We start from the raw sequence: 24,124 nt of genomic DNA, 5'->3' as shown, positions 1-24,124 counted from the left end.
GTCAACAAAATATTCAGATAAAAGTATAGAAATTATTATTGAAAACCCCACATATCTTTGGGGAGGATCTAATAAAACATTAAATATATTTTATGCTGCTTTAAATTCAAATAGTGACTTAATGCTTGTAATGTACTTTTTAGTAATGTATTTGATTTTTACACCAAGACTATGAAAGAGATTTCAACCTTTTGGATGAAGAAATTGAGATTCAGTAAGGTTAAATGGTTTGCTAAAGGTCACATAGCTAATAAGTGGCAATATTAGGGCTCTAATTCAAATGTTAGGATACAAATCCTATGCTCTTTCCTCAATATGAGTCATCTCTCATGATTTTAAGAGTAATATTATTAACAAAATGTCAGGAAGATACAAACAGGTAAGCAAATGCTTTTATAATATGCGATGAATTTTAATAATTGAGTCCCAACTGAGAACATACCAGCAACAGAAGTTATAGAAAGCCTCACTACTAAAGAAAAGTACCAACAAACTTTAGTATATTTAAGTATTTTTCTGAATGTTCTATACAATGAATATGGCGATTTTTTATCAGTCAAATTATACAGGAAAACATCCTATACATACACATGATGAGTGTTCATTTATTTTAAAGCTTATTTCAATCTTAATTTTAAATCATTCTGATTTTTCTAATTCTTGTTGCAATATATGCACCATTATTTTTTTTTTGTTTAAAAATTCACCTCATTATTAACCTTCTAAGTGATCACAATCTAATCTAATAATTCCTGTTCTTTAGTTAAAACTGTATAACTCTACCCAATTGATGTAAAACACATTAAAATACAAACTATAGAAATTCTAATTATTTGTAAAACTCCCAAATAGAATAAAAACTGTATACAGTTAAATGTATTCTAAACTCTGACCACACTTAGATTGTGTTCTAACTAATCTAAACCACTGGACGGTCTCCAATTATCTAATGAGAAATTAAAGCATAATACAAAGAAGTAAAACATTGTTTTGAAAATTTATTCCAAAAAATATGTGAGTGTGCATGTACACCAGTGGAGGAGGGTATTAAAAAATAAAAACAAATGGGAAAAAGAGTAAAGTCATTGAGACTGTGTTCTACCTCTTCAACAGAAACCCGTCAGGTGAAAATCTTTGACTATAGAATACTAACAAAAGAAAAATAAGAAAACCTTTGGCCAACTGTTTTTCCCAGGTTTGCTGTCCTAATCTTCTGCTGCCATTCTATGCTGCCCTCTACTAGCCTGGTCTCTGGTGAATGGCATTACACTGCAAAGCCTGAGGCAATGTCACCAAGAGCTCACATTGCCTCCGAACGGCCTGATTAGCACAATGAGGGGTACCAACTGAACTCCTCAAGAGAAATACCTTAAATATACAATGGAATTTTTCTAAAGTTTTAGTTTACTACAGTAAGTGTTGGGAGATCTCCAGAGAGTTTAAAGAAACAGGAAGGATGTCCTTCCACACCTGTGTAGCAAATCCTTTTTTCTACTTGAAAATGTTGCCATATCATCCTGTTTCCCAGGCACTGATGGGAGAACTGTGTCCCCCAGTGACAGATAATAATTTCTAAAACCTGAACAAAATGTACTGTTGCCCTTGCTCCTCCAACTGGAGTTTCCCATTTCAACCACAGAGATGCCCGAAGCATCCTGTAGAGCACTTGAAGTACTTTAAAGCACCAAAGATGCCCAAAATTTCTCTTTCACATAAAAGACAAGTATATTTGAAAAGCTCACTGCCTCAAAAGAAATAAACAGCATCAATAAATGTGCCTTTATATGTTTTCACTATAAGTAGGCAGTAACCTAAATAATTTTGGAGATTAATCTAACCTCCTCAATTTACAGATGTGCACATTTGAGAAAGTTGAAATTCTTGCTCGTGATCAAGCTTCTTTAATACAAGATTTATAAACACACAGTTAATGAAAATAATTATAGCAACTTTGAAAAGTGGTAGTGTCATAAATCTAAACTATAAAATACTAATTAGACTCATTAAAGGAAGCATATGAATTCTAGTAAAGATCATATTCTGTCACCTTCATGGCTTTTACAGCTTGAGATCCTGAGTAATCAAATTCTCCAGCCTGACCAATGGACAGACCCCCTGATCCTAGGATAAGGACTTTGGAAACCTAGAAGCAATAAGAAAAAGACATTGTTATTACTGCTAAAATGGGGAAAATAAGGCATTTTCAAGAGTGGAGAAGACAAACCACATTGTCTGAGTTTATGTGGTCATTTAAGGTCTAATGTTATGAAAAATATGTAATATATAGGGAAAAAGACTAATAACTTAAAACATCTCTAATTTCAATGTGACTTCCAAAGTTTATTAAGGTTTTTCACTTAAGTAAAAAATTTTTGGCAGAGGTTTACATTTTATTTAAACATATATAAATATCCAAAAATATATACATATATGTAAATATATCTATGTGTGGTATTTTTTCAAATACACATACATCCTTCTAAATTTTAAATAATGATATGAGTGTGTAGTTTATGAAGGAAATGGGTAAAAACTTTATCACACTAACATACATATTCAAATTAAGGATTTAAGTGTTATATTCGTGTCCATTTGCTTTTTGGAGGTAAAATAATAGTCAGTACATGATGTTGAATAACAGTTATTCTAGATGAAACAAAAAGAATTCTATCATCTATAATGATTCTGTAGTCTGAAATGTATCTCATGTTTACATAGAGCTATGGCTTTTTGGATAATGGGCAATAAATTCTAAACTAAACACTATTCTTTGTTATGTTATTACAAATACTCTGGAAGAAGTAAACTTTAAAAGACATTATTTTAAATCAAAACATGAGAAGTTCCACTAAACATCATCAAGAAGGAACCAAATAATTAGTTACAAAATGACAGTCTATTACAATATTATGTAACAGTCATCTTTTATTAAACACTAGTATGCCTTACATCATTCAGTTTTTTAAAATCATCATATGATAGGGACAATCTAAAATTCATAAACCAAAAATAAGCCCACATACTGACCTCAACCCGAGATGCAACTAGTGCTGGCTTCGGTAAGACTGATGTAATGGTGGTAGCTTTTCCTTTCTTTATCAGTGAGAAAAAGGAATCAAACAGGTACTAGAAAAAAATATAACCAACTAGTTAGAAGCTTCAAAATTCTTAGGTTCACCAGATAAAACACAATATACCCAGTTAAATTTGAACTTCAGATAAGCAACAAATAATTTTTATTATAACATTTCATCTTTTTTTGCTTTTTTATCAATAACTAAATATCTGTTCGTATGAGAATTTAATCAAATAAACACTTCTGTTCACTTCAAGTCTTATAAAAAAGAAGTTTCCAATAAGCAGTAAACATATCAGATGCCTTCTGAGAATGCCAAGTTTTTAGTAAATTGTATATCATTTGTTTCTTCTAAATCAAATTCTAGGTGGATATAACAATTGAAGCTATATCACTTATGATATAGAAAATTAGAAATACTAATTTAAATTTAAATTTCTATGAGCGCTAAAAACAGTTTCTGAAGATTATTGTTAATCTTTGCCAAAGGATTTACTTCTGTTGTTTCACTAGATATGACAAATTACAACAAAGAATATTCATTTTGCAATTATTGGAAAGACAAAAAAGGAGAATTATGTGATAGCGGATATTATTACATCTTAATTGCAATGTTCCTAATCCGAAGTACTAATATATGCTAATTTAAATTTTAAATTAAAAAACTACTTAGCATGTGTTAGATGATACACATAACTAAATTTGATTTATGAGTTTCATCATGGGTTGGTAATATAATACTGATTTTGGCTATTAAGAACCAATATTTCCTAATAATATTAAAACAAGAACAAAATACAAATATCTAAAAAGGCAATTCAGACATGAGAGAGCAGAGCAGAGCTTGCAGTAAGAAAGCTCTTATTCTCTTCCCAGAAGACTTCTCAGAAGTCTTTTCTGAGAGTTCTGACAATGAAGATTTGCTACTGGAGGCCCCTGGGTGTGGGGAAGTCACAATAGACTTCAGATTTTTCTGGATATCACCAGAAGAATTTATTTGGAAAGATGTGTTTGAACAATGAACTAAGAGCTCACACACAAAAAAGTAAAAATATTTAGATTAAATACAAAACTCCTGTAAGCATTCCTGTGGTTCTTTTCTGAAGCCGTCTGAATCATCTATGTATGTGCATGCATGCCCTCTCTCCCCTCCAACACCCTTCCGCTCCTTCTCCTGCTGCTGTTTATTCTCCCTTAGTGGCTACACAACCAGTTGCCATAGGGATTTTTGTGAAGTCACAGATGGGGGATTAAAATTTCATTTCAGTCATGAGAACGAGAGAGAGCAAAAGGGAATTCATTTGCATAGTACAACAATTGTAAATTTCAGAACTAAATATATTAGAATGATAATGGGTTTAAATAAAAATACCATCACTTCGGGTTTCTTAAGGGCTTTCCCACTTTAAATTTTAAAAAAGATAAAAATTTCCTCTGTGACATTCATGGGGAGATTTTAATACAAAATGTGTGTTACCAAAGCACTCTTCTTGAGAATGTTCTGCTCAAGATCATCTGGGGTAATTATTTTGGTTTCTCGAATTTCCACACAAATACATTTTTTTTTTTTACATACATAATAGGCCTCATCTTTCTGACATACCTCAGTGTCTGTTGGCCCCGGGGTGACCTCTGGGTGGAACTGCACAGCGAAGAAGGGTTTGCTCTCATGCATAATCCCCTAAAGGAATAAGAAACGGGAAGAAATTCCTTCTGTAACAGTGAACATCAAGTGTGGCTATGTATTATTCAGGGGACAATAAAGCTCAAATTTGAAAACTGAGTTAGATGCTTAATAAAATTTTTGTAACTAACAGTACTGTTAAGTAACATGGTCCGATATCTTAAGGACTTACATATCTGACCATTTTGATAAGTATGGAAAATGGGTCAATGAAGACTCAACTGAATGTGTTTTCCTTTAATATAAATAAATAACAAATTTGGTCTATAGCCTTTGGGACCCCTCTGGGTTCTGTTCAGAGTAAACTCAAGTCCTCATCTTATCCCCAAGTCCGAAATTACTTTTCCAAGGGTCTTCTCAAACACTACACCAGTGCCAAGTAAGTCCCAGAGACCCACCCAGACGGGGCTCAAACAGATTTGGACCAACAGCCCACTAACATTGAATGTATGAGATAGTTGTTGATTAATAACTCAAACAGTGAATCTTAACAAGCCAACTGATGAGAGAATAAGAGAGAGAAATGACATTTTAAAACACAGAGGGCTATGGGAGAAAACCTACAACTGTTTTTCAACACTCAACCCCCAAAAAATCACATACAAACAGGAGAAAGGTATTTGCATCATAGTGTATTTAAAAATTCTGGGTGAATATTCTGAGTGAATAATTTATTGCACATTTCAAAACAGCCAGAAGAGAAGACTTGAAATGTTCTCAATACAAAGAAATAAAAAATGAGGTGATGGTTATCCTAGTCTGATTTGATCATTACATATGATATGCATGTATCAAAATATCACATGTATCTCATAAATATATACAATGCTTATGTATCAATTATTTTTAAAAGCCCTGCATTTCTCATAACCAACTGAACAGGTTTATTGACATCATTTACCTCATTTGTTTGATCGTTGACATTCACAAAAAGGGGTTTCCAGCCAGCAGGGAGGGCGTTGTCCAAGGCATAGCCATGATTCTGAGCAGTAATGAAAGCCTGTTTGTTTGTGATATTCAAAACAGGCTGATTCTGCCCTCTGGAGAGAAAAGGAGAAAAAGAATAGGGAAAAGGAAAAGTGAAGAGAATAATATAAATGTATTCCTTATAAAGTAGTGAACAAGTAAAGCCTATTAAAATTCAAAATTTCAATTGCTTAGTGAAAATCACTCTGTGAGAAAAGTCACAGATTGTTAATCCCAATAATTTTCCCAACAAAAATCAATTCAGGAAGCTTTGTTGTGTGTTAAATACACAGGTCTATTAAATTCTATAATCGGTTTTAGAAAAGGGAGCATTGCACTCATAACAAACAAGGTTGCTCACCAGCTTAACAGAAACTAAGAAATATAAGCGACTTACTTTAAGAGAACTACAATAATTTTAAAGCCGGAGAGTTATTGGGAGATAACAAAAAGATGACTGCTCAGACCTGAATTATACTTTAGGTAGAGGGTGGGCCATGGGAGAAAGCCTGATGTTTAATAAATTAATATTGTTTGAGGGAAAAAAAAGAAACCGAGAGGATCTAAAGATTTCTCGGCTCTTAAGTCACACTTACCTTCTTAAAATGTTACAATGTTCTGAAATCAAGCTTAAAATCAGAACAATTTCCCTTGGAATATCATTTGATTGAGTATTATAACCTCAATTTACGCCAAGAGAAGGAAAGTAACTCTAAATTATAGCAAGGTTATCATTAGAGAAGGCTGCTTTCCAAAAATGCAATAAAAATGGTATCAGGTAGTCAAACAACTGTCAACCAGGTAAGGTATGGTTATTTATTTTATTTTTTATTTTTATTTATTTATTTATTTTTATTATACTTTAAGTTTTAGGGTACATGTGCATTTATTTACTCTAAAGAAATGGCAGGTAAGTACTCTGAGTTCTTTGTATTTAGTTAGTATGTCAGAGCTGGTTTACTGTAAGCAAAAGTGAAACTACCTCACCTGTTGGCCATGGACATCTTGTAGGTTTTGGCACCAGCAGCCAATCCTGTTATTAAGTTTCCTGTACTGATTCCAAACAATGGCTCCTGGCGATCACTCTCCAAAATCTAAATCAGGGAGAATTTTTATTAACCAATTAGTACAGTTCCAGAAAATGTTGCTTCTGAATGAATAAAAATGAGGTATCCTTTTTTCTTAAGAAGGTAAAGAGAATAGTAACTGAATAAAAGAAGAATATAAAAAAAGGACATAATTGACAAATTTGTACCATTATAATTCAATAAGATGTACTTTACATTCAGACTAAACTAAATCTAATTTAATATTTCTTTAGAGACCTGCAGGTCTTATGGGTCCCAAGGTCATGATGAGGAACCATGAGTTGTCAGTTTACAACTGTAACGCAAAATACATTTGGCCATTGGACTCCAGTTCTTTCAACTCAAGGACATGATCCCAAAGTTACTTTGCCTGAAGAAAAACCCTATTTTCTCTGATATTCTCTCCTCATTGGTTCCCCTACAGAATATCTCTACTGACACTGCCTCAGAAGTCACAAATACCAGCATTGAAAAATGCCTGAATAAATAAAATGTATCACAGCCCTTTCAGGGTATACAGCGGAAGCCCCCACCTCCCACACAGATACACATGAATTCAAGGTTCATTGCACCTTTCTGACATTCTGAATTAGTGGTTCTGCAAGAGCTGGGTTCCCCGGTCCTCCTGCGATCAAAATTCCATCATACTCCATCTTGGTGAAATCGTGATTCCAGGGAACTAAGTGCACTTCAGCTCCTCGCTGGAAAAGAGACACAAGAATGATGAATTTAATAACATGTTTCTTTGCCAAAGTATAATTTTGCTAGACTTTCTCTTGACTAACCATTCCTTAAAGGGAAGGAAAAATTTGTAAACATTTAAAATAAATAAAGCTGAGCAAAAATTTCTTTGGGGCCGGGCTTAGGCTTGATGGCTCATGCTGGTGATCCTAGCACATAGGGAAGCTCAAGATAGGGGGGAATTGCTTGAGCCCAGGAAGTCAAGACTAGCCTGGGAAACAGGCAAAACCCTATCTCTACCAAAAAAGATAAAACAAAAATTAGCCAGGTATGGTCCCAGCTACCCAGAAAACTGAGGTGGGAGGATCACCCAAGTCCAGGAGTCACAGTTTCCAGCGAGCCAAGATCACACCATTGCACTCTAGGCTGGACAACAAAGTGAGACTCTGTCTCAAAAAAAAAAAAAAAACACCATTAAAACTTTTGATCCTGAAAAAATAGATAATGCACTCTCCTGCACTCAAGAGAAGTTTCAGTGCCTACAAATGCCATGACTGGACTGACAGGAGAGTAGGTTACCTTCACACAACCAGTTGCGAAAAAATATAAATCCATTTTTTGAAAATGTTAAGTTGGCCCATGTCAGACCTTTTTCAGTCTTGCCTTTTTGTCTTATCAAATTTTAATCAGCTTTCTTTCCTAGGGTTGTCTCTTTTTCTGTAAGATTGATATTCGAATGGAAAACTTAGAAATTTGTTTGAATATAAAAGCACATAGGAAGGTGTCTTTGAGGGTTTCCCATGAAGCATTTCCTGAAACAAGGATTTAAGAGAACAAAAGCTTATTTGGAAGGTACTTCCATACTAAACAGAGAGGAAGTGACATCATGAAACACCCCAATAAAGTATGCATTAGCAAGCAGTTACCACTAGGGATAAGTGAAATTTAAGCCCACTAGGGAACTCTGAGAGCCCGTGTGGAATAGTTACCTTAGAGACTGCCTATCCATGGGACAAAGGAGCCAGGGTGGTTAAACACTGGCTCTTTCTGCACTTTGGTTGGGGGCTACTCCAGAGATCATTAATTCTATGCCATTTACTGCCTGCCAGTAGGCTCCAGCCATCAGGCAAAGAGATATAGATATTTGCAACTGGAAGACGGGCAACATGAATTAAAATGGTAACTTGAGAGTGAGATATACACAGGCCATCCACAGCATCTGCTACCATGCATGCTATCCACGCAAATGTTTGTTAATAAAATTGACAAGAATTTGAAATCATGATTTGAATATTGCTGGTATTCTCTAATAAGGAGGTACGATGAAGAGTCTCCCAATATGCATGCTAATTTGGTGTTATGCAAATGTGTGTGTGTGTATGTGTGTGTGTGTGTGTGTATGGATGTGTATGGAGGGGAGATGTGCAGACAGAGACAGACTGAGAGAGGAGTGAGGAGAAGGAAAAATCCTAGCAAAACTTTATGTAAGAAACATTATTATGATGGTTAAGTTCTTGAGGATTTTTAAGGTTTAATTTTAACTGGTTGTCTAAGAGTTGATATAAAAACACTGTGAAAGTTCGTACTGTGTCAGGGCATGATTCCTACAAACGTGTGGTACAAAATAAATGTAGGCCCAAAGGAGATGCTATCAGACAGACTCCAGCTTTTTGGTCATCTCTATACCACAAAGAAAGTGAACATGATGCTTCTCAGACTGTCAGTCAATTAATGACAAGAACAGTCATCATTTTCTTCCATGTTTTAGTGGCCCTTGAGGTTTTTTTTTTTTTTTAAAAGAAAAAACATAGTAGTCTATATTTTTAATTTGAACAGGGATAAATGTGCTATTTTGTAAATCAAAAGCAACAAGAAGAATGTAGACCCCTGACATTCTGAAAGAATGCATAAGTTTCTCTGTAACAGAGGAAACTGGCTGAACACTAATGGTCAATATGACAAACCCTCACCTTTGAGATGAACAAATTACTTACCTTTACTAGCAGGCGGATTACATTGTTTTTAATCCCACAGTCCACAGCTACCACTTTTGTGGGGTTTCCTTTGCCATACACCTTGACATCCTGCCATTTTAAAAACCAGAGAATGAGAGGGAAGTCCCAGCTATGGGCAACAGACCAAAACCATAAACACATCTGACGATGCTTTGAACTTAGATTGGTAACAGATTGATTGTTAACTACTAGGGAGTGACTGACAGTTAACAAACAATTTGTAAGAAAGGCACAACAAGTGCCACAGACTGTATCTTTTTTATGAGAAAAAAAAGACTTTACTGTTTTATATAAACGGTGGATTACAGTAATAACAATTATCTCTAAGAAACTGGTTGCGTCCATAGTTAACCATCTTTCTCATGTTTTGCCTCTTTAACAACTAGTAGCAATGAAATGTTTAAGTAGTATTGCCTGATTCAGCACTAGACAGATGTGGCAATAGATACATTGTGCTTTAAATAACACTTGATCCTCAACTTGCACTAAAGATCAAATGGGGTAAAGCTGAATTACTGTACATTAGGCTTCTGCAGTGGGGCCTAATGGATAAAATCAGTATGAGAGTCACAGGAATTGCTAAGCAGGTATAGACCACCAGTCCCTTTAGTTTGCCGTGCAATTGTTTGCATTTAAATGGTAGATTTCATAAAAAGATCCCAGAGCCTATCATAATCATTATCTATGTCTGAAGCACGGCTGGGAGGCAGGCATTAACCCAATAAGCAGCTCTCCAAAGTCATAAAAGGAGAAATAATAGAAATAGAGAGGAAGCCTAGAAGGCTGGGCACACACACTGGTTCCTGCTTTGAGAGTTAGCTAGCATGCTATGAATTTAGGATGATTTCATCATTTGTGAAAATTTTCAGATGAAAAGTACAAACTGAATGTTTGAAAGAACAGTTTATTTTGACTGAAATATCTACTTCTCCACTAAGTCTATATAGAATGTGAAATTATAATCCTTAGACTGTAGTTGAGGAAAAAAATATATAAACTATATCTGGGTTTTTTTTTTCTCTCACTGACTATTCTGAGGGAAAAAAAAAATACCCCAATCCTTTCATGATCTGGGGGGAGTTATTGCTGAATTGAATGCCACAGGTAATCTTTCTCATCAAATAATTTGAAAAAGTATAGATCTTTTCTTAACCTTAGGCTTCTGATGTAAAATAAAGCAATATTACCATCTAGTTGTAGCTACAGAAAATTGTAATTACAAGACAATGAATGAAGTTATCAACATTTCCAAGGCATGTAGTCAAACAAAACTCAAAAATATATGTAATCTCCTGATACAAATACGCATTTTATCATAGCTATAGTAATATTATTTAATTGCACTGGCATTAAGAAACAAAGGAGCCAGCTTTCACCATTGCAGCATCTCCTTTGATTGGACACAGATAAAAACACAGATATGCTCATTTTTGCTGGTCTCTACGCAAACACATTAAATACTGTACATAAGAATAACAGAAGTTACACAAGACCTCACGGATACTCGCATATATGGATTTGTGCTTGGACTTACCAGAGAGGAATATCTTATGCAGCATTTTGCAACCTTGCTTGACCACAGAATTTTTTAAGATGAATTGCTTCACACCACTGTTTTCCAGTTTAGGAAATGCTAGACTAAACCACCAAGGCAGTTCTCAATTCTAACATTCTATCATCTATCATCACCCTCTATCATGCTGTGTTTCAAACTAAATCATTTCACAGGGAAATATGTAAAACGAAGAGAAGTCATATGAATGGGACCAATTTTAAAATTAAAAATCAGAAGTGAATATTGCAAACACCATGATCAAATTCCATAGATATAAGTAATTACATATCTAACTTAAAATTAGTTTTCTTTAACAACACATACTTCTTAGGTTTCAGCACGTTTTGAATGCACATCCCTGCCCGACATGAACATCACGACTCAGTACTAATTTCTAGGAACCCAAAATCCTTGTCTCTCATTTTCATGTGACAGGAACCGGGATACCAGATAATATCAATGTGTGTTTTCTCTGAGTCTTACATGTTACTGATCAGAATATTTTACTCTTTTAATAACTTTTTTTAAAGCCTTTAAAAACTCTCACGCTGGAACTCTTCCTTATGAAATGTTCTCTATACTCCTGAGTGGTGCTGTATCACAACAGGAATCATTTCCCAGATGAACAGGTGTCAGGAAGGGCATAGGAACATCCTTTCTAAAGACCCTCAATGACAAGGTTTTGTCACAGGAGGGGGTAGGATACCCATACAAGCAGAGTCAGTTTCCAGTCTATTCGCATATTCACATATTTTACCATTTCTGATTTAAAATTCTTGAGTCCTTACTCTGCATATGTAAAAGGTATAAGGAGTAAAACAATGTAAACTTATTTGAATATTATCACATGGTAGTATAAGGAGGGTTACTAATAGTATAACTGTTAGTTGTGTAACTATTATTTCTAGTATGTTGAAAGGCAGTATGAGATGATGTTTTCTGAGAGGTAGACACTAGACCAAGCCTTCCTATGTATAATCCTATGGCCATTCACACCAAGGAAGGTATTTAATCTCTCTACACCCTAGTTTCTTCATCAGTAAATGAGTTCCTAATAATACCCATCTCATGTAATTATGCTGAAGATGGAATAAATTAATCAGTGTAAAGCATTTAGAAGAAACCTAGCAGATAATAAGTACTCAATAGATCCTGCCTATTTTTTATTAATAAGACTTACAGTTATTAGTAGTAATGATAATTTTATTATATTAATAATGGAGGTCATAGAACCATAAGAAACACTGATTAAAGGATTTGAAGGGAAAATAAGAATGTGCAATTTCTTTACCACCAACTCTAACTACCATTTACTGGCTTCGTATATTCCCTTATTTATTCATTATTTGTTGACCATGTACTATGTGAAAGGTACTATGGGCAGTGCTGGGGACTCAAATAAGTAAACCATGGCCTCTCCTCTCAAAGAGCCAACCAAGACAAGTGAAAGAGACAATTCTTTCAAAGAGTTAAATGCAATTTGATCCTTGTTATACTGAAGCTATTTATTAAATGACATGGAATCCAAAGGTGAGATGAGTCATGGAAGCTTCACAAAGGAACAATGAGCTGACTCTTGAAACTGACTTCTTCAGGCGAGAAGGGGAAGGAGAAAGCATGGGAGAAGATTCCTAGGTAGAGAAGCAAACATATTCAGACCTTGTAAGATGCAGGCCAAATAGAAAATAGGTTCACAGGGAGTCTTGAAGAGGTTTCTTGAATTCATGGAACAGAAATCTAGAAATTGAGCTTTTTAAAGCTTTTCCGTCAAACTCCCATCAAAATGGAAAGAAAAATAGCATGAGGTTAGCCACAGAGACTCTGGAGTCACTTGAATTCAAATTGACACTAAACTTGGGCAAGTTACATTTGATTTTAAATAGACTTACTTGCTAAGCCTCAGTTTCTTCATCTATGACATGGAGTTTTTGTGAGAATTAACTGAGTGTTCAAAAAAGCTTGGTTGTTATTATTTTCCTCGAAGGCCAGAGCTGCCACATTGAATGGACCATGATAATTACGAAATATCATGGGCAAAAAAGTGTATGTTATATCTAGAAATAAAATGTTGTGGTGAATAAATCTATTTAAAATCAAATTTTGCGTCCACATGTACTTTTTCTACTCCTTCCTTTCTAAGAATTTCAATCGCCTTTGTCAAAATAACACTCACTTTCTACTTGGATAAAGTAGAGTTTCTCTGAGAAATTCCATTGCCACACTGGTGATGGAAGAGAATTTTGTAGCCATCTCTGCTATAGTATAAATAAACCCCAAGGTAGAACCAGCCAATAACTATGATGCCACATAGGCTTCCACAGGGCTAAATTCTCCGCATGTAAAGCCCCATGGTAACCAAATACATAGTCCTAGGAAAGGAGAAGCTCTATTTTTAACTCCCATTGTATGTAGTAAAAACAGAAGGTAGCAATTCTTCCTTTAAGTTTCAAAGCGAATCAAAAACATTTCTTTAAAAAAATTTCATAGCAGTATCCCATAAACATCTCAGATATCAAATGACATAATCACTATGCTCAACCTAACTAGTTGAAATCCTTAGCTGAGAAAGTAAGGTGCTCTTTTACCTGACCACATTCAGCCCCTTCTTCTCCCATTTGTATAAGCCGCCTAGGTTGCTGTATCTGTTCTTGCTACTACTGCTCAGTTCAGGCTCTCATGAGTTTTGTTCCGATAAGTTACAATAACCTTCTAGTTGCTTGCTCTTTTATTCAGCTTTACTTTGCTCCAAAATGACACCGAATGAGTTGACAATAGTTTCTGGAAGTGCTGATTAGACAATGATATGAGACCTTCTAGACCTAGCTTCAGTCAGTCCATCTCCACTCATCCTTGCCGAAGTGTGTAAACCAATAGGTGTGAACCCCTTGATTCAGCCATCCCAAACTGTGCGTAACTCTTCAAATATACTATGTTGTTCTGTACCTCTATGCCTCTTGGCAAGCCATTCCTTCTGCCTGAAACAAAATTCTCCTGGTTCTTCATCTACCTAACTGTTACGACCTGCTCTTTGTGTCTCAAAACAGGGCTCACTCTTCTACAGGGCCTTCTCTGATCCACCTATCCCATTTCAATGCTGCCCCATGCATGCCCTTGCAGCATGCTATGCACACTCCAAGGACAGCATTTATCACACGATTCTGCACATGGTGATTTACTTCCTAGCTTGTTCCACCACACTCTTTGCTCCCCAAGGACAGAGACTGTAGCTCAAGAAACTCACTCACACCTACATTAGTAGATATTCGATCAAACCCAATGGACTTCTTTCTAAAATGTATTCTATACCTTTTTATAAATGTATACTAAACATATTTCACTTTAGGGTGACTCGGTCATCATTACGAACTTTAATTTTGAAACAAAGCTATAACACAAGAAATCTTTAGTGTATGAATAAATATTTTTCCTGCACAAAATGCCCCAGGATTCTGATTACTGTGCCTGACTTCTGTAAAATTCTCTTAGCTCTCTGGCAGGTTACTAGCTCTGACTCCTCATCATCACTGTACCTATCTTTGGCAATTCAGTGCTTCCTTTATTTGACATTGTTAAAATCCTAAGCTGAAGAATCAGAAAACGTGGAGGGAACACTAAATTTAGTAAAAATCCTCTAAATCAGGGCATGAAGTTTCCCATGTAAGCCTGTAAGTAAAACCAGCTTTAAATGCACTGATTTTGTAATGTGTATTTTAGCTGCTATGAGATCCCTTTTTCCCCTCAACACTGGTGCTTCTGGAAGATAAACTCTGCCTAAATAAAGATTTTGATATTTCAAGAAAGGTCTAAATGAGATCAAATAAAACTACAAAATACAAAGGAAAACCCCTCACCTTAGTTGAAACCTCAGCAATCAAATTCTGTTTATTTGGATCCACAAAATCCACAGGCTGACCTTCAAATTCAATCTTCCCAAGCATGGTACCCTACCAAATTAAAAAAATTAGACAGTTAAAAGGAAGCAGTGATAAAGGTGTTGACAAGATAAACTCACAGGGACTTTAAACAGCTGCTCCAAGACTTAGATGTCTTTATAACTACTCGTAACCATCAGTGGAAGATCTTCACCTTCTCAGACTGAAAAGATTAAGCAATTTGCACATACATTTTGGGAAATACTCTTGGAAATACAATTAGTTCTTCTAGGGCTGACACCATTGCCTGATGAAGGCAAAGTCTAAAGGCATCAGAATTCAGGTCTCCAGGCTCCAGGCTGATGCAAATCGAGATATTTAGTAAACCTACACTACTCAGTGTATATGACCTAAAGACATTTCATGAGAGAAATGGACAAAAAAAAAATCTATTGAGACAATAAGGAATCTAAAAATCACAAAAAAAAATAAAAAGAATGGGAATTCATTCATTATGATAGTAATATCAATTCACAAAGAAGATGAAATGCAACATAAGTCATAAACTTCTAGAATTTGAAATGAAAATATTCACTGTTTTAGACATGTTCATATCCAAGTGTTCCTATGGGCCTGAATTGAAAGAATGTTCAACCCTCTGTAAAGTTTTCACAAACTATCCTTGCTAGCTTGAACATGACAATGTCACCTTTTTTCAGCTATATCTTGAGATTTACTTATTTGTTAGTAAGTCTGTTTGAACTACTCAGAAAAATGGCATGCTATATTTAGTAATCAAGATTTTATTGAGGGGTAAAAATTCAAAATAATTCATTGATTTGCCCTCCTTTGATGAAATTATTGCATTGAAGGAAACAGAAGGAAGCCTTCATTTCCCTTTTAAATGTATTCCTTGAAGGAGAAGTCACTTGGGGGTAAGTGAGAGGAGAAAGTACCTACGTGTCATGCACGCATGATGGTTATTTCAGTGCTATTATTAAATTCAGAGTGCTTCCTCTAAGTCTGGGAACACTACCTTAAAACCACCTTTCACTTCCATAGTAGATTACTAAATTTCATGGTGGCCTGTATTTACTTTTAGAATTCAAGTCACATAATCCCTTGTCTATATTTATGGATCCCTAATTTTGAAATTTGGTTTTTAGTTCTCCTTCCCCTTTTCTTAAAACATGCTGAATGAAATACGATCTTACTTTTCAAATTAAGGTTAATAGAAGTGAAAGCCATAATATACATTTTTAATATGAACCACCATCACTGATAAACAAATATGAGGCAATACTATTTTGTCTGTGCCAATCTATTCAGCCAATTTTGAAAACCTAACTGCCTATGTTAAAAGGAGGGCTCATTTTAACCTAACGTATCACATGAAAGACAAGTGTGGTCTTGTAAAGTTTTCCTGAATCATTAGGCCTGACTATATTTTATTCAACCTGCCAATTCTGCCATCTGAATTGATTTTCCCAACTGTATTCCCTTCCTGCCCTCATAGCCTCATCGTTGTTTACTGCTCACACACATCATTAGGCTGAGAGAACACAAGAATCTCCCTGGGATATATAATTTCACTAACACCTATTCTCAGGAAAATCATGGTAGAGTGAATAAAATCAGAGGTGGGATATAGAATGATGGCGTAAACTCTCACTATCTTCCTTCTGGTCATGGGTATTTGGCCATGTTTTTATTTTCAAAGCTGTTTTTTCCTTCTGTTTACAGAAAGCCTGTGTGTATATATATATATATATATATATATATATATATATATATATATATCCTAACAAGAAATCTACAAAAAAATTTTTGAAGGCTCCTTTTCCCATATGTACTTTTTTTTTTTTTTTGAGACAGGGTCTTGTAGTCACCCAGGTTGGAGTGCAGTGGCATGATCTCAGCTCATTGCAACCTCCGCCTCCCGGGTTCAAGTGATTCTTCTGCCTCAGCCTCCTGAGTAGCTGGGATTACAGGCGTGCGCCACTATACCTGGCTAATTTTTGTATATTTAGTAGAGATGGGTTTCACCATGTTGGCCAGGCTGGTCTCGAACTCCTGACCTCAAGTGATCCATTTGCCTCAGCCTCCCAAAGTGCTGGGATTACAGGTATGAGCCACTGCACCCAGCCCACATGTGTAGTTTCAAATTGTATCATTTATCTTTTTTTTATGTAATTATATTTAGTAAGAACACTTTAGTTGCATTTGGGGAATTTAACGTTAGTGAAGTAATGTTTCTTTCTGATTTGGAATATGGAAATTTCAAGTAAAATAATAATAAACTCAACAAGCAGATGGTGATGAGATTTTCTCAGAGGAGGGGTCAGATGTTGTAGCAATCAGACTTCATTGAAAGCAAAAGATAACCTTCCCTTTTATCACCTTGGTCATTGATATGGTCTCAGCAAAGACTATATAACTGACGTAATGCATGCAAGGCTTATTTGGCACATTCATGAAAGATAATGCATTAATTTTACAAATAACTCTTTCACAAGGACAAAACAAACAACAGTAACAATGCTGTATACTTCCTGGAGTGTATCTTTCAGCATCTAGGTTTTTACTTCAGGCAAAATTGTTATGCAATTTGTTACCTTCGCCACTTGTTTCACTAAAGTTCTATCACATGAGCTGAATTATAAATGCCTTAACTTGTTGGTATAATGAACACATAGTGGGCACTCAATAAGCTGCCAGGTGAATGAATCTCAAGTCCATTCAGTTAAAAACATACCAATCAAGTATTCAATCTTGAAAATTACAGTGAAAATAGTAAAACAAAATAACAGAGACCCAGATAGCAGAAGCTGGCCAGATTCCCTCCTTTACATATTAATGGATCCCTTAGGCACTGAGGGAAACACACCACACACGCACACACACACACACACACGAAGAAACATAGATTTGGCTAAAGATGATGATTATACCTTATCTCGAATTATTTTAGTCAGCATTCTTGTGTCCACTCCACAAACTGCAGGAACCTATAAGAAAAAAATTGTAGTGACAGTGAAATTGGAGGAGATTAAATCCAGAATATTGTTTTCAAGTTACAAACTTCGCCTCATCTATCTTCTTGAGCAGTAAATAATTTCTCCACTCTTTCTTTTCTCTGACCCAGGGTGACTGCGTTGTCAGAACACGGTAAATTGTTGCTACAGTTAGGCATAGGACTCTTAACACCCAGGTTCTTTCTCAGAGTAAAAAATGAGAAATTCTGAACATCAATCTTCTGCTACACTTCTGTTGCTTTTAATCCAGAATGTTAAGTAAGTTACATCACATTGGTGAACTTCATAAGCAATAATATTCAAATCCATGTTTTGAGCCAAATGTTCCTGGCACAGAGTAGGCACTCAACACATTTTTCTGAAGGGCCACGTTGAATAGTCATGTTGTACTAAAACATGGTCATGCTATTAGTCCATCAGGCAAGACCACCATTTGTTTTAAGTTTCTTTGACTAGGTTGGATTAGAGACACATGTGGTATAATGAAAGAGTAATGAGTTAGGAATCAAGAAAACAGGTTCTATCCCACTGGAGGCTTTTTACTAAAATAAAATGTTTTAAAAACAGATTAAAAAAATGAAAACATGTTCTAGTTTTTTTTTTTTCTTCCACTAATTATCTGAGAAATGTTTAAGCAATGTATTTGTTCTCACTGGTAAATTGAAGGAGGTGAACTGGTTATTATCTTGGATTCTTTTCTACTCTACATGTCTGTGATCATGGAAGAAGATTCAAAGCACATTTAAAAAATGAACTTACAAGCCGTTGGTTAGGCTTACACTAAAATTATTAGTTCTGACATAGAAAAGCTATGAGAACAAGTGTCCCAAATAACAAAAAGGAAAAGGAAAACTTGGGTTGTGGGGGGCTGGGAGGAGAGAAGTATCTCCCAAATGACGATTACAGAAATTAGCTGCCTGGATAAGGAAGATAAATTCAGATAATAGTTGAGAAGAAAATGGCTATGGCCCAGGATATGATATGGATGCCTTCTTCTCCCTTTTGAAATTTGGAAAGAATGAGATCTAAAGAGCCAGGATCAAGATTTTTTTATTTGTCAGAAAGCAGCAATGTTTAGCCCCCATAGATAGACACTCATTAGAGAGGCAGCACTTTCGTAGAATAAAATTCTGTCAATTACAGGCCCAGCAGTTGAACAAGAAGCAGCTACAGAAACACTGGAGATGAAGTTAATTGAAGCAGGTCCATTAACTTAAGTACTTCTAACATCCAAACAAGGCAAACGCTCTTATTTCATTAGAAATTAATATTTATGGCTGGGTGCAGTGGCTCACGTGAGCCTGTAATCCCAGCACTTTGGGAGGCCGAGTCGGGTGGATCATCTGAGGTCAGGAGTTTGAGACCAGCCTGGCCAACATGGTGAAACCCCGTCTCTACTAAAAATACAAAAAATTAGCCGGGCATGGTGGCAGGCTCCTGTACTCCCAGCTACTGGGGAGGCTGAAGCAGGTGAACCGCTTGAACCCTGGAGGTGGAGGTTGCAGTGAGCTGCGATTGCCCCATTGCACTTCAGCCTGGGCAACAAGAGTGAAAGTCCATCTCAAAAAAAAGAAAAGAAATTAACATTTAAACTGAAAGTGTAAGATAAAGTTTTATAACCCTTTTCTTATATTATTAATACTTCAAATGAAATTATATATAATTACATGTCATAATGTTGAAGCCCAATGAGACTTGATGGTAATCTGCTTATACTCATAAGAATGAGAGATGGCGCAAGTATTGCATAGAATGATTATGTGACCTGCACAAAGTTACACAACCAGTTAACAGTAGAGATGGTACTAGAACACTAGAACCCATGAAGCAAATTCCATAACTACATTCTAGATAAAACGGTGAAGGAGAGTAAAAGACTCAATTGCTAAAGAGAAGAGAAAATGCTAAAATTTTATCTTACCCCTCCCTTTCCCAAATGTGAAGTGCTACCAAGCATGTATGAGTGCCACCTAGTGTATAAACTGAAAATATGTGCTCATCAGCATTTAAGGAGAAATTCAGACATTTCAGCCTTTATGTAGTAAGAGAAGGAATCCCTCTCTGAAATGCAAAGAACCCAAACTACATGATCTTCCTCTGTCTGCTTGGCACTTCTGAATCTACAGGCACCTTCTCAATCTTCCTTAGGTGATGATGGATGCCCTATTACATTTCTCACCTTTTCTTCCTGTAGCCATTGCCCTAAACTCTTCGTAGCCAGCCAGTGGCTGTAGTCTTTACTATAATCCAGCACCAGCAAACCTGCAACCTAGAAAGACAACAGTCATTTTAAAGAGGTTATCACAAAATATTATCCAACTCTTGTGAGTCAATTTGCATTTGTTTTTAAGTTTTATGATATCCACTGGCATGAGACTTAGGATTTTTAAAAACAACAAGAGGCAAAAAAAAAAAAAATCAATGCCGTTCTTTTAAAATATGTAATTGTTGCATTAATTATCATGAGAGGGAGCAGGCTTACCTGGCTTGGTAAATCCTGAGACTAAACTAGGTCCGCCTTCTGACATGCATGGCATTTATCAAGAATTTAATAATTACTGGCTTAATGCACATGATAAACAAAATCATTTTTAATTTATTCTTAAAGGGGAGAAAAAATTGATGGGAAATTGTGAGAAATAGTGAAAACTAAGTTAAATGATCAGTTGAAGTCATTCAAAAATGGAATGGTGAAAAAATAGTATTGAATTTAGAATATAAATTTTTGAATTGTTTATATGATGTATATTCCCAAGAGAGTATCCAAAATTACCTTATTTAGGAAATCTTAATATGTTTACTTTTAGACTGGCATAAAAGCTATCTTTAAATCATCCCCTAGAGGCTAAGATTAAAAAGCAAATAATTGATACAGAATTCATTACCAAATTCCTTTTAAAAGGTGATTCTTCCCCAATTCTTTTATAGCATAGTTGTTATTTGAACTTATAACAACATTTTTTTTGAAGTTAAGCCAAGTTTCATCCAGTGCATTAAAATTCAAAGTGCCCTGAGAAATGAAACTCAAAATACTGTCAAGTTAAAGATTATTCTCATGTACCTAGGAATAAGATTGAATACATGAGCTTAATGATTTGTACTACCATATTGAGGAAGAAAGTTTGGCTATCCTAATTCTTAAGAATAAGTCAACTATACTCCCTCAAATTGAGACTTTTTAAATGGCCATCACTGGTACTACCTTGATTCCATCAGACTCCAAATATTTGCTAAGTCCCAGTTCATCCAGAGCAGTGGTATCAGGAGCTCCACCATTCCCAATAATAGGGTTGGCCATTGTGAGAATCTGTCCCTTGTAGGCAGGGTCAGTAATAGCTTCTGGGTACCTGGGTAAACATGCCAAAAAATTATCAGCAAATAATATATGTAACTACAAAGCTATAATCTGCATACATGCTCTGAATTATTTAACCCTTGAAAATGAGAAGAATCCAACAAGAATGTCTCTAGATTTTAACATACCTAGGGAAATGTTATGACAGAATATAAAAATTTATACCATGCTATCATTGATATAAAGAAAAACCAACTCATGAATACCAAGGTATATTTTCATATAAGTTTTATTCCCTCAATTTCTTTAAATTTTTTAATTCCTTTAAAAATCCCTTTCTAGCATCTTAATTTTTAAAATATCGCTGCTGTATTTAAAGTTTGCAGATACTCTAAAGATTTCCCTGGCCTACCAGATATCATTGAACCCAAACTGATATTTACTGTTGAGGGCTGCCAGTTTCACCAAGATAGTAACCATCGAAAAATTGAAAAGTTTTTCTTGATATTTTTTTAGGATACTGAAGAGTATCCTGATTGTGTTAGTGGTGGTTGCATGAGTATATATGATTATTAAAATTCAGTGAATATTTAGAATAAGTGAGTTAATCTATATGAAAGAATAACTCAATAAAGTTGATTTTTAAAATATTTTAATTTTAGAAAGAAGCATATAAGTTTGAAAGTTATTATCTGCTTAGAAAAAAATTCATCTCACAGACTTGACTTGAGGCATTTCTGACTTCTAAGTTAAAAGATGCCAGCTAACTATTTTACAGTACAGATATGGAATTAGGGAGGAATGCAGGAGGGCTATATTTTTAAGTTTGGGTGAGAGGAAAAATACAAATATATCGTGTGTGCTTGTGTGTGTGTGTGCATATACATATCATGTGTGCGTATATACACACACACACATTTCTTATTCTTAAGAAGAAGAAACATTATTCCCATAAATACCAGGAGCTATCTACACTTTTTCCATGCACTGGAATACACTGCAATTGAGGGTTTTTTCCTGCTCTCTTCCATGTTCACTTTCTGCAAAATGAGTTCAGCCAAATCTTTTTTTGTGGATTACAACTGAAAGTGAACTTAGGTGCTCAGGGGCACAGAATCAACGACTTTGAAACCAATAAAGTTTAACGCAGGCAGTAGTCAACATAAATTCTTCAACACCATCCAGACTAACGCCTACGAGAACTAACTTTGTCAACAAAATACTTAGTCTTTCAGCTCTGCAATCCCTAAGGTGACTCAAGGGCTGTGGTGTTTATCCGCAGCTTCCATCAGCTAATTTCTCAGATGTCTCTTATCTGTCAGGAACTGATAATTTTTTAACCAAGGCTTGCCCACAATATAAATGCATTGCTTAAAGATGAAAAACAAAATAACCCCTTTAATTATCAACCACCTTACTGAGTGAGGCACGTAATGAATGAAAGAAGCATTTCTCAATGGAAAATAGGGTCTATGGACTAATCTTATAAATGAATAACTTTTCCTACATCAAAAAAAACTTTAATTAATTTGATTTTACTTCTCTTTCTTCTTTCTTTCCATAAAAGAACTGACCATTCCCTTTAAACATATGCTTACAATACTCTTCAGTAAATGAATAAATATACTTTGTTTTAGAGAACTACAGTGTTGGGAGCAAATTAATCCATCAGCTCCTGTTTGACTTTTGTGATGTGACAAGATTTATTACCTGTAATCTATCACAGAGAAGAAAACTCTAGTGGCCTCCATCATGCTGATCTATATTAAACAGTTGTTTGTTGGCAGGTATATTAACACAGCTAGTAATTAGTGCTGTCGAAAAGCTTAAATAATTGCCTGGTGAAGCAAAACTTTGCAAACAGGTTTCATACACTGTAATTTAATGTTCTCACCAGCGGAACTATTTAAAAACCCCTCTAATATTCTTCATTTCACACAGGGAGGCAAAAGTTTAAGAAAGAATATAAATTAATAATATAATGGAAGTTTGGTCAATTAGTATCTTCAGTATCAGTGAACCTAATGCCCCCTTGTCTTTATGAGGCTAACTTGAATTTCTCTAAAGAATTCATCAAATATTTCATAGAATGCTAGTCGGATTGAATCTGTATTGGAAACCCCTTCAATCAATCTAGTCATGTTTTTAAGACACATAATTGTTTAAATCCCCAGCTGTAAATTAGTATTTAATCCAGCCCCCTCACTTTTTATATGAAGAAACTAAAACTCAAAAAGCTTAAGTGATATTCTCAATATTATATAATTAGTTATCCTTAGAATTGAGACTAGAACTTCAGCCTCCTGATTCACAGGTGAACAAACATTTATTAACTAGGTAAGACCAGCCACTTAATTTCTGTAGCAACTCTCATTTTCATTGCTGTACATGTTAGCAGGTCTTAAATACTAAGGCAGGTCACAGTTGATAATTATTGAAAATATTAGACCTACACAGCTGCTCTCTCATTGATTAAAGATAATAAATGTATCTGTTATTTCAACTTTCTTACTAGAGTGCAAAATTATATAAAATACCCAAGGACTTTCTAATCTCCTTATAGTATTTCATATTAGATGTGCAAAATTGATTCTTTCCTAATGAAATGGCACCAGAATGTACTATCTATTCTTTTCCTTGCTCCAATTTTCACCTTAATCAGACCCATACCTCCCCTTACAGAAACGATTTGCTAGTCTTACATAACCTGTGTCCTCACAATCTAAGTTTCTAGAATTCATTTTGTTCTTTTTATCCAGGGGACCACCAGCGTACCCACGTTGTCTTTCATTTACAGTAGCAGAAAGTTCATGTCTAACTTTCTTTCAAGGATGGCTGCAGTAGGCTATGCACAAGG

General features: G+C 35.2%; 1 protein-coding gene across 1 annotated transcript in view; it reads right to left on the bottom strand.

Annotated features, from left to right (window-relative positions):
• Positions 1-24,124, bottom strand: part of CPS1 (carbamoyl-phosphate synthase 1) — a 119,192-nt gene that overhangs the window by 78,246 nt on the left and 16,822 nt on the right. Inside the window, exons 3-13 of the mRNA XM_002812808.4 lie at positions 21,175-21,319; positions 20,152-20,241; positions 17,889-17,945; positions 14,917-15,009; positions 9,490-9,579; positions 7,387-7,515; positions 6,714-6,820; positions 5,662-5,800; positions 4,680-4,757; positions 3,028-3,126; positions 2,048-2,143 (exon numbers count right to left, since the gene is read on the bottom strand). Coding sequence (XP_002812854.1) covers positions 2,048-2,143; positions 3,028-3,126; positions 4,680-4,757; positions 5,662-5,800; positions 6,714-6,820; positions 7,387-7,515; positions 9,490-9,579; positions 14,917-15,009; positions 17,889-17,945; positions 20,152-20,241; positions 21,175-21,319 — 1,123 coding nt within the window. The remainder of the gene's footprint in view (positions 1-2,047; positions 2,144-3,027; positions 3,127-4,679; positions 4,758-5,661; positions 5,801-6,713; positions 6,821-7,386; positions 7,516-9,489; positions 9,580-14,916; positions 15,010-17,888; positions 17,946-20,151; positions 20,242-21,174; positions 21,320-24,124) is intronic.

Source organism: Pongo abelii, chromosome 11 (genome assembly GCF_028885655.2).
Source record: "Pongo abelii isolate AG06213 chromosome 11, NHGRI_mPonAbe1-v2.0_pri, whole genome shotgun sequence".
In the NCBI taxonomy this organism is placed as follows: Eukaryota; Metazoa; Chordata; class Mammalia; order Primates; family Hominidae; genus Pongo; species Pongo abelii.
This window is presented reverse-complemented; position numbering and strand designations above follow the sequence as displayed.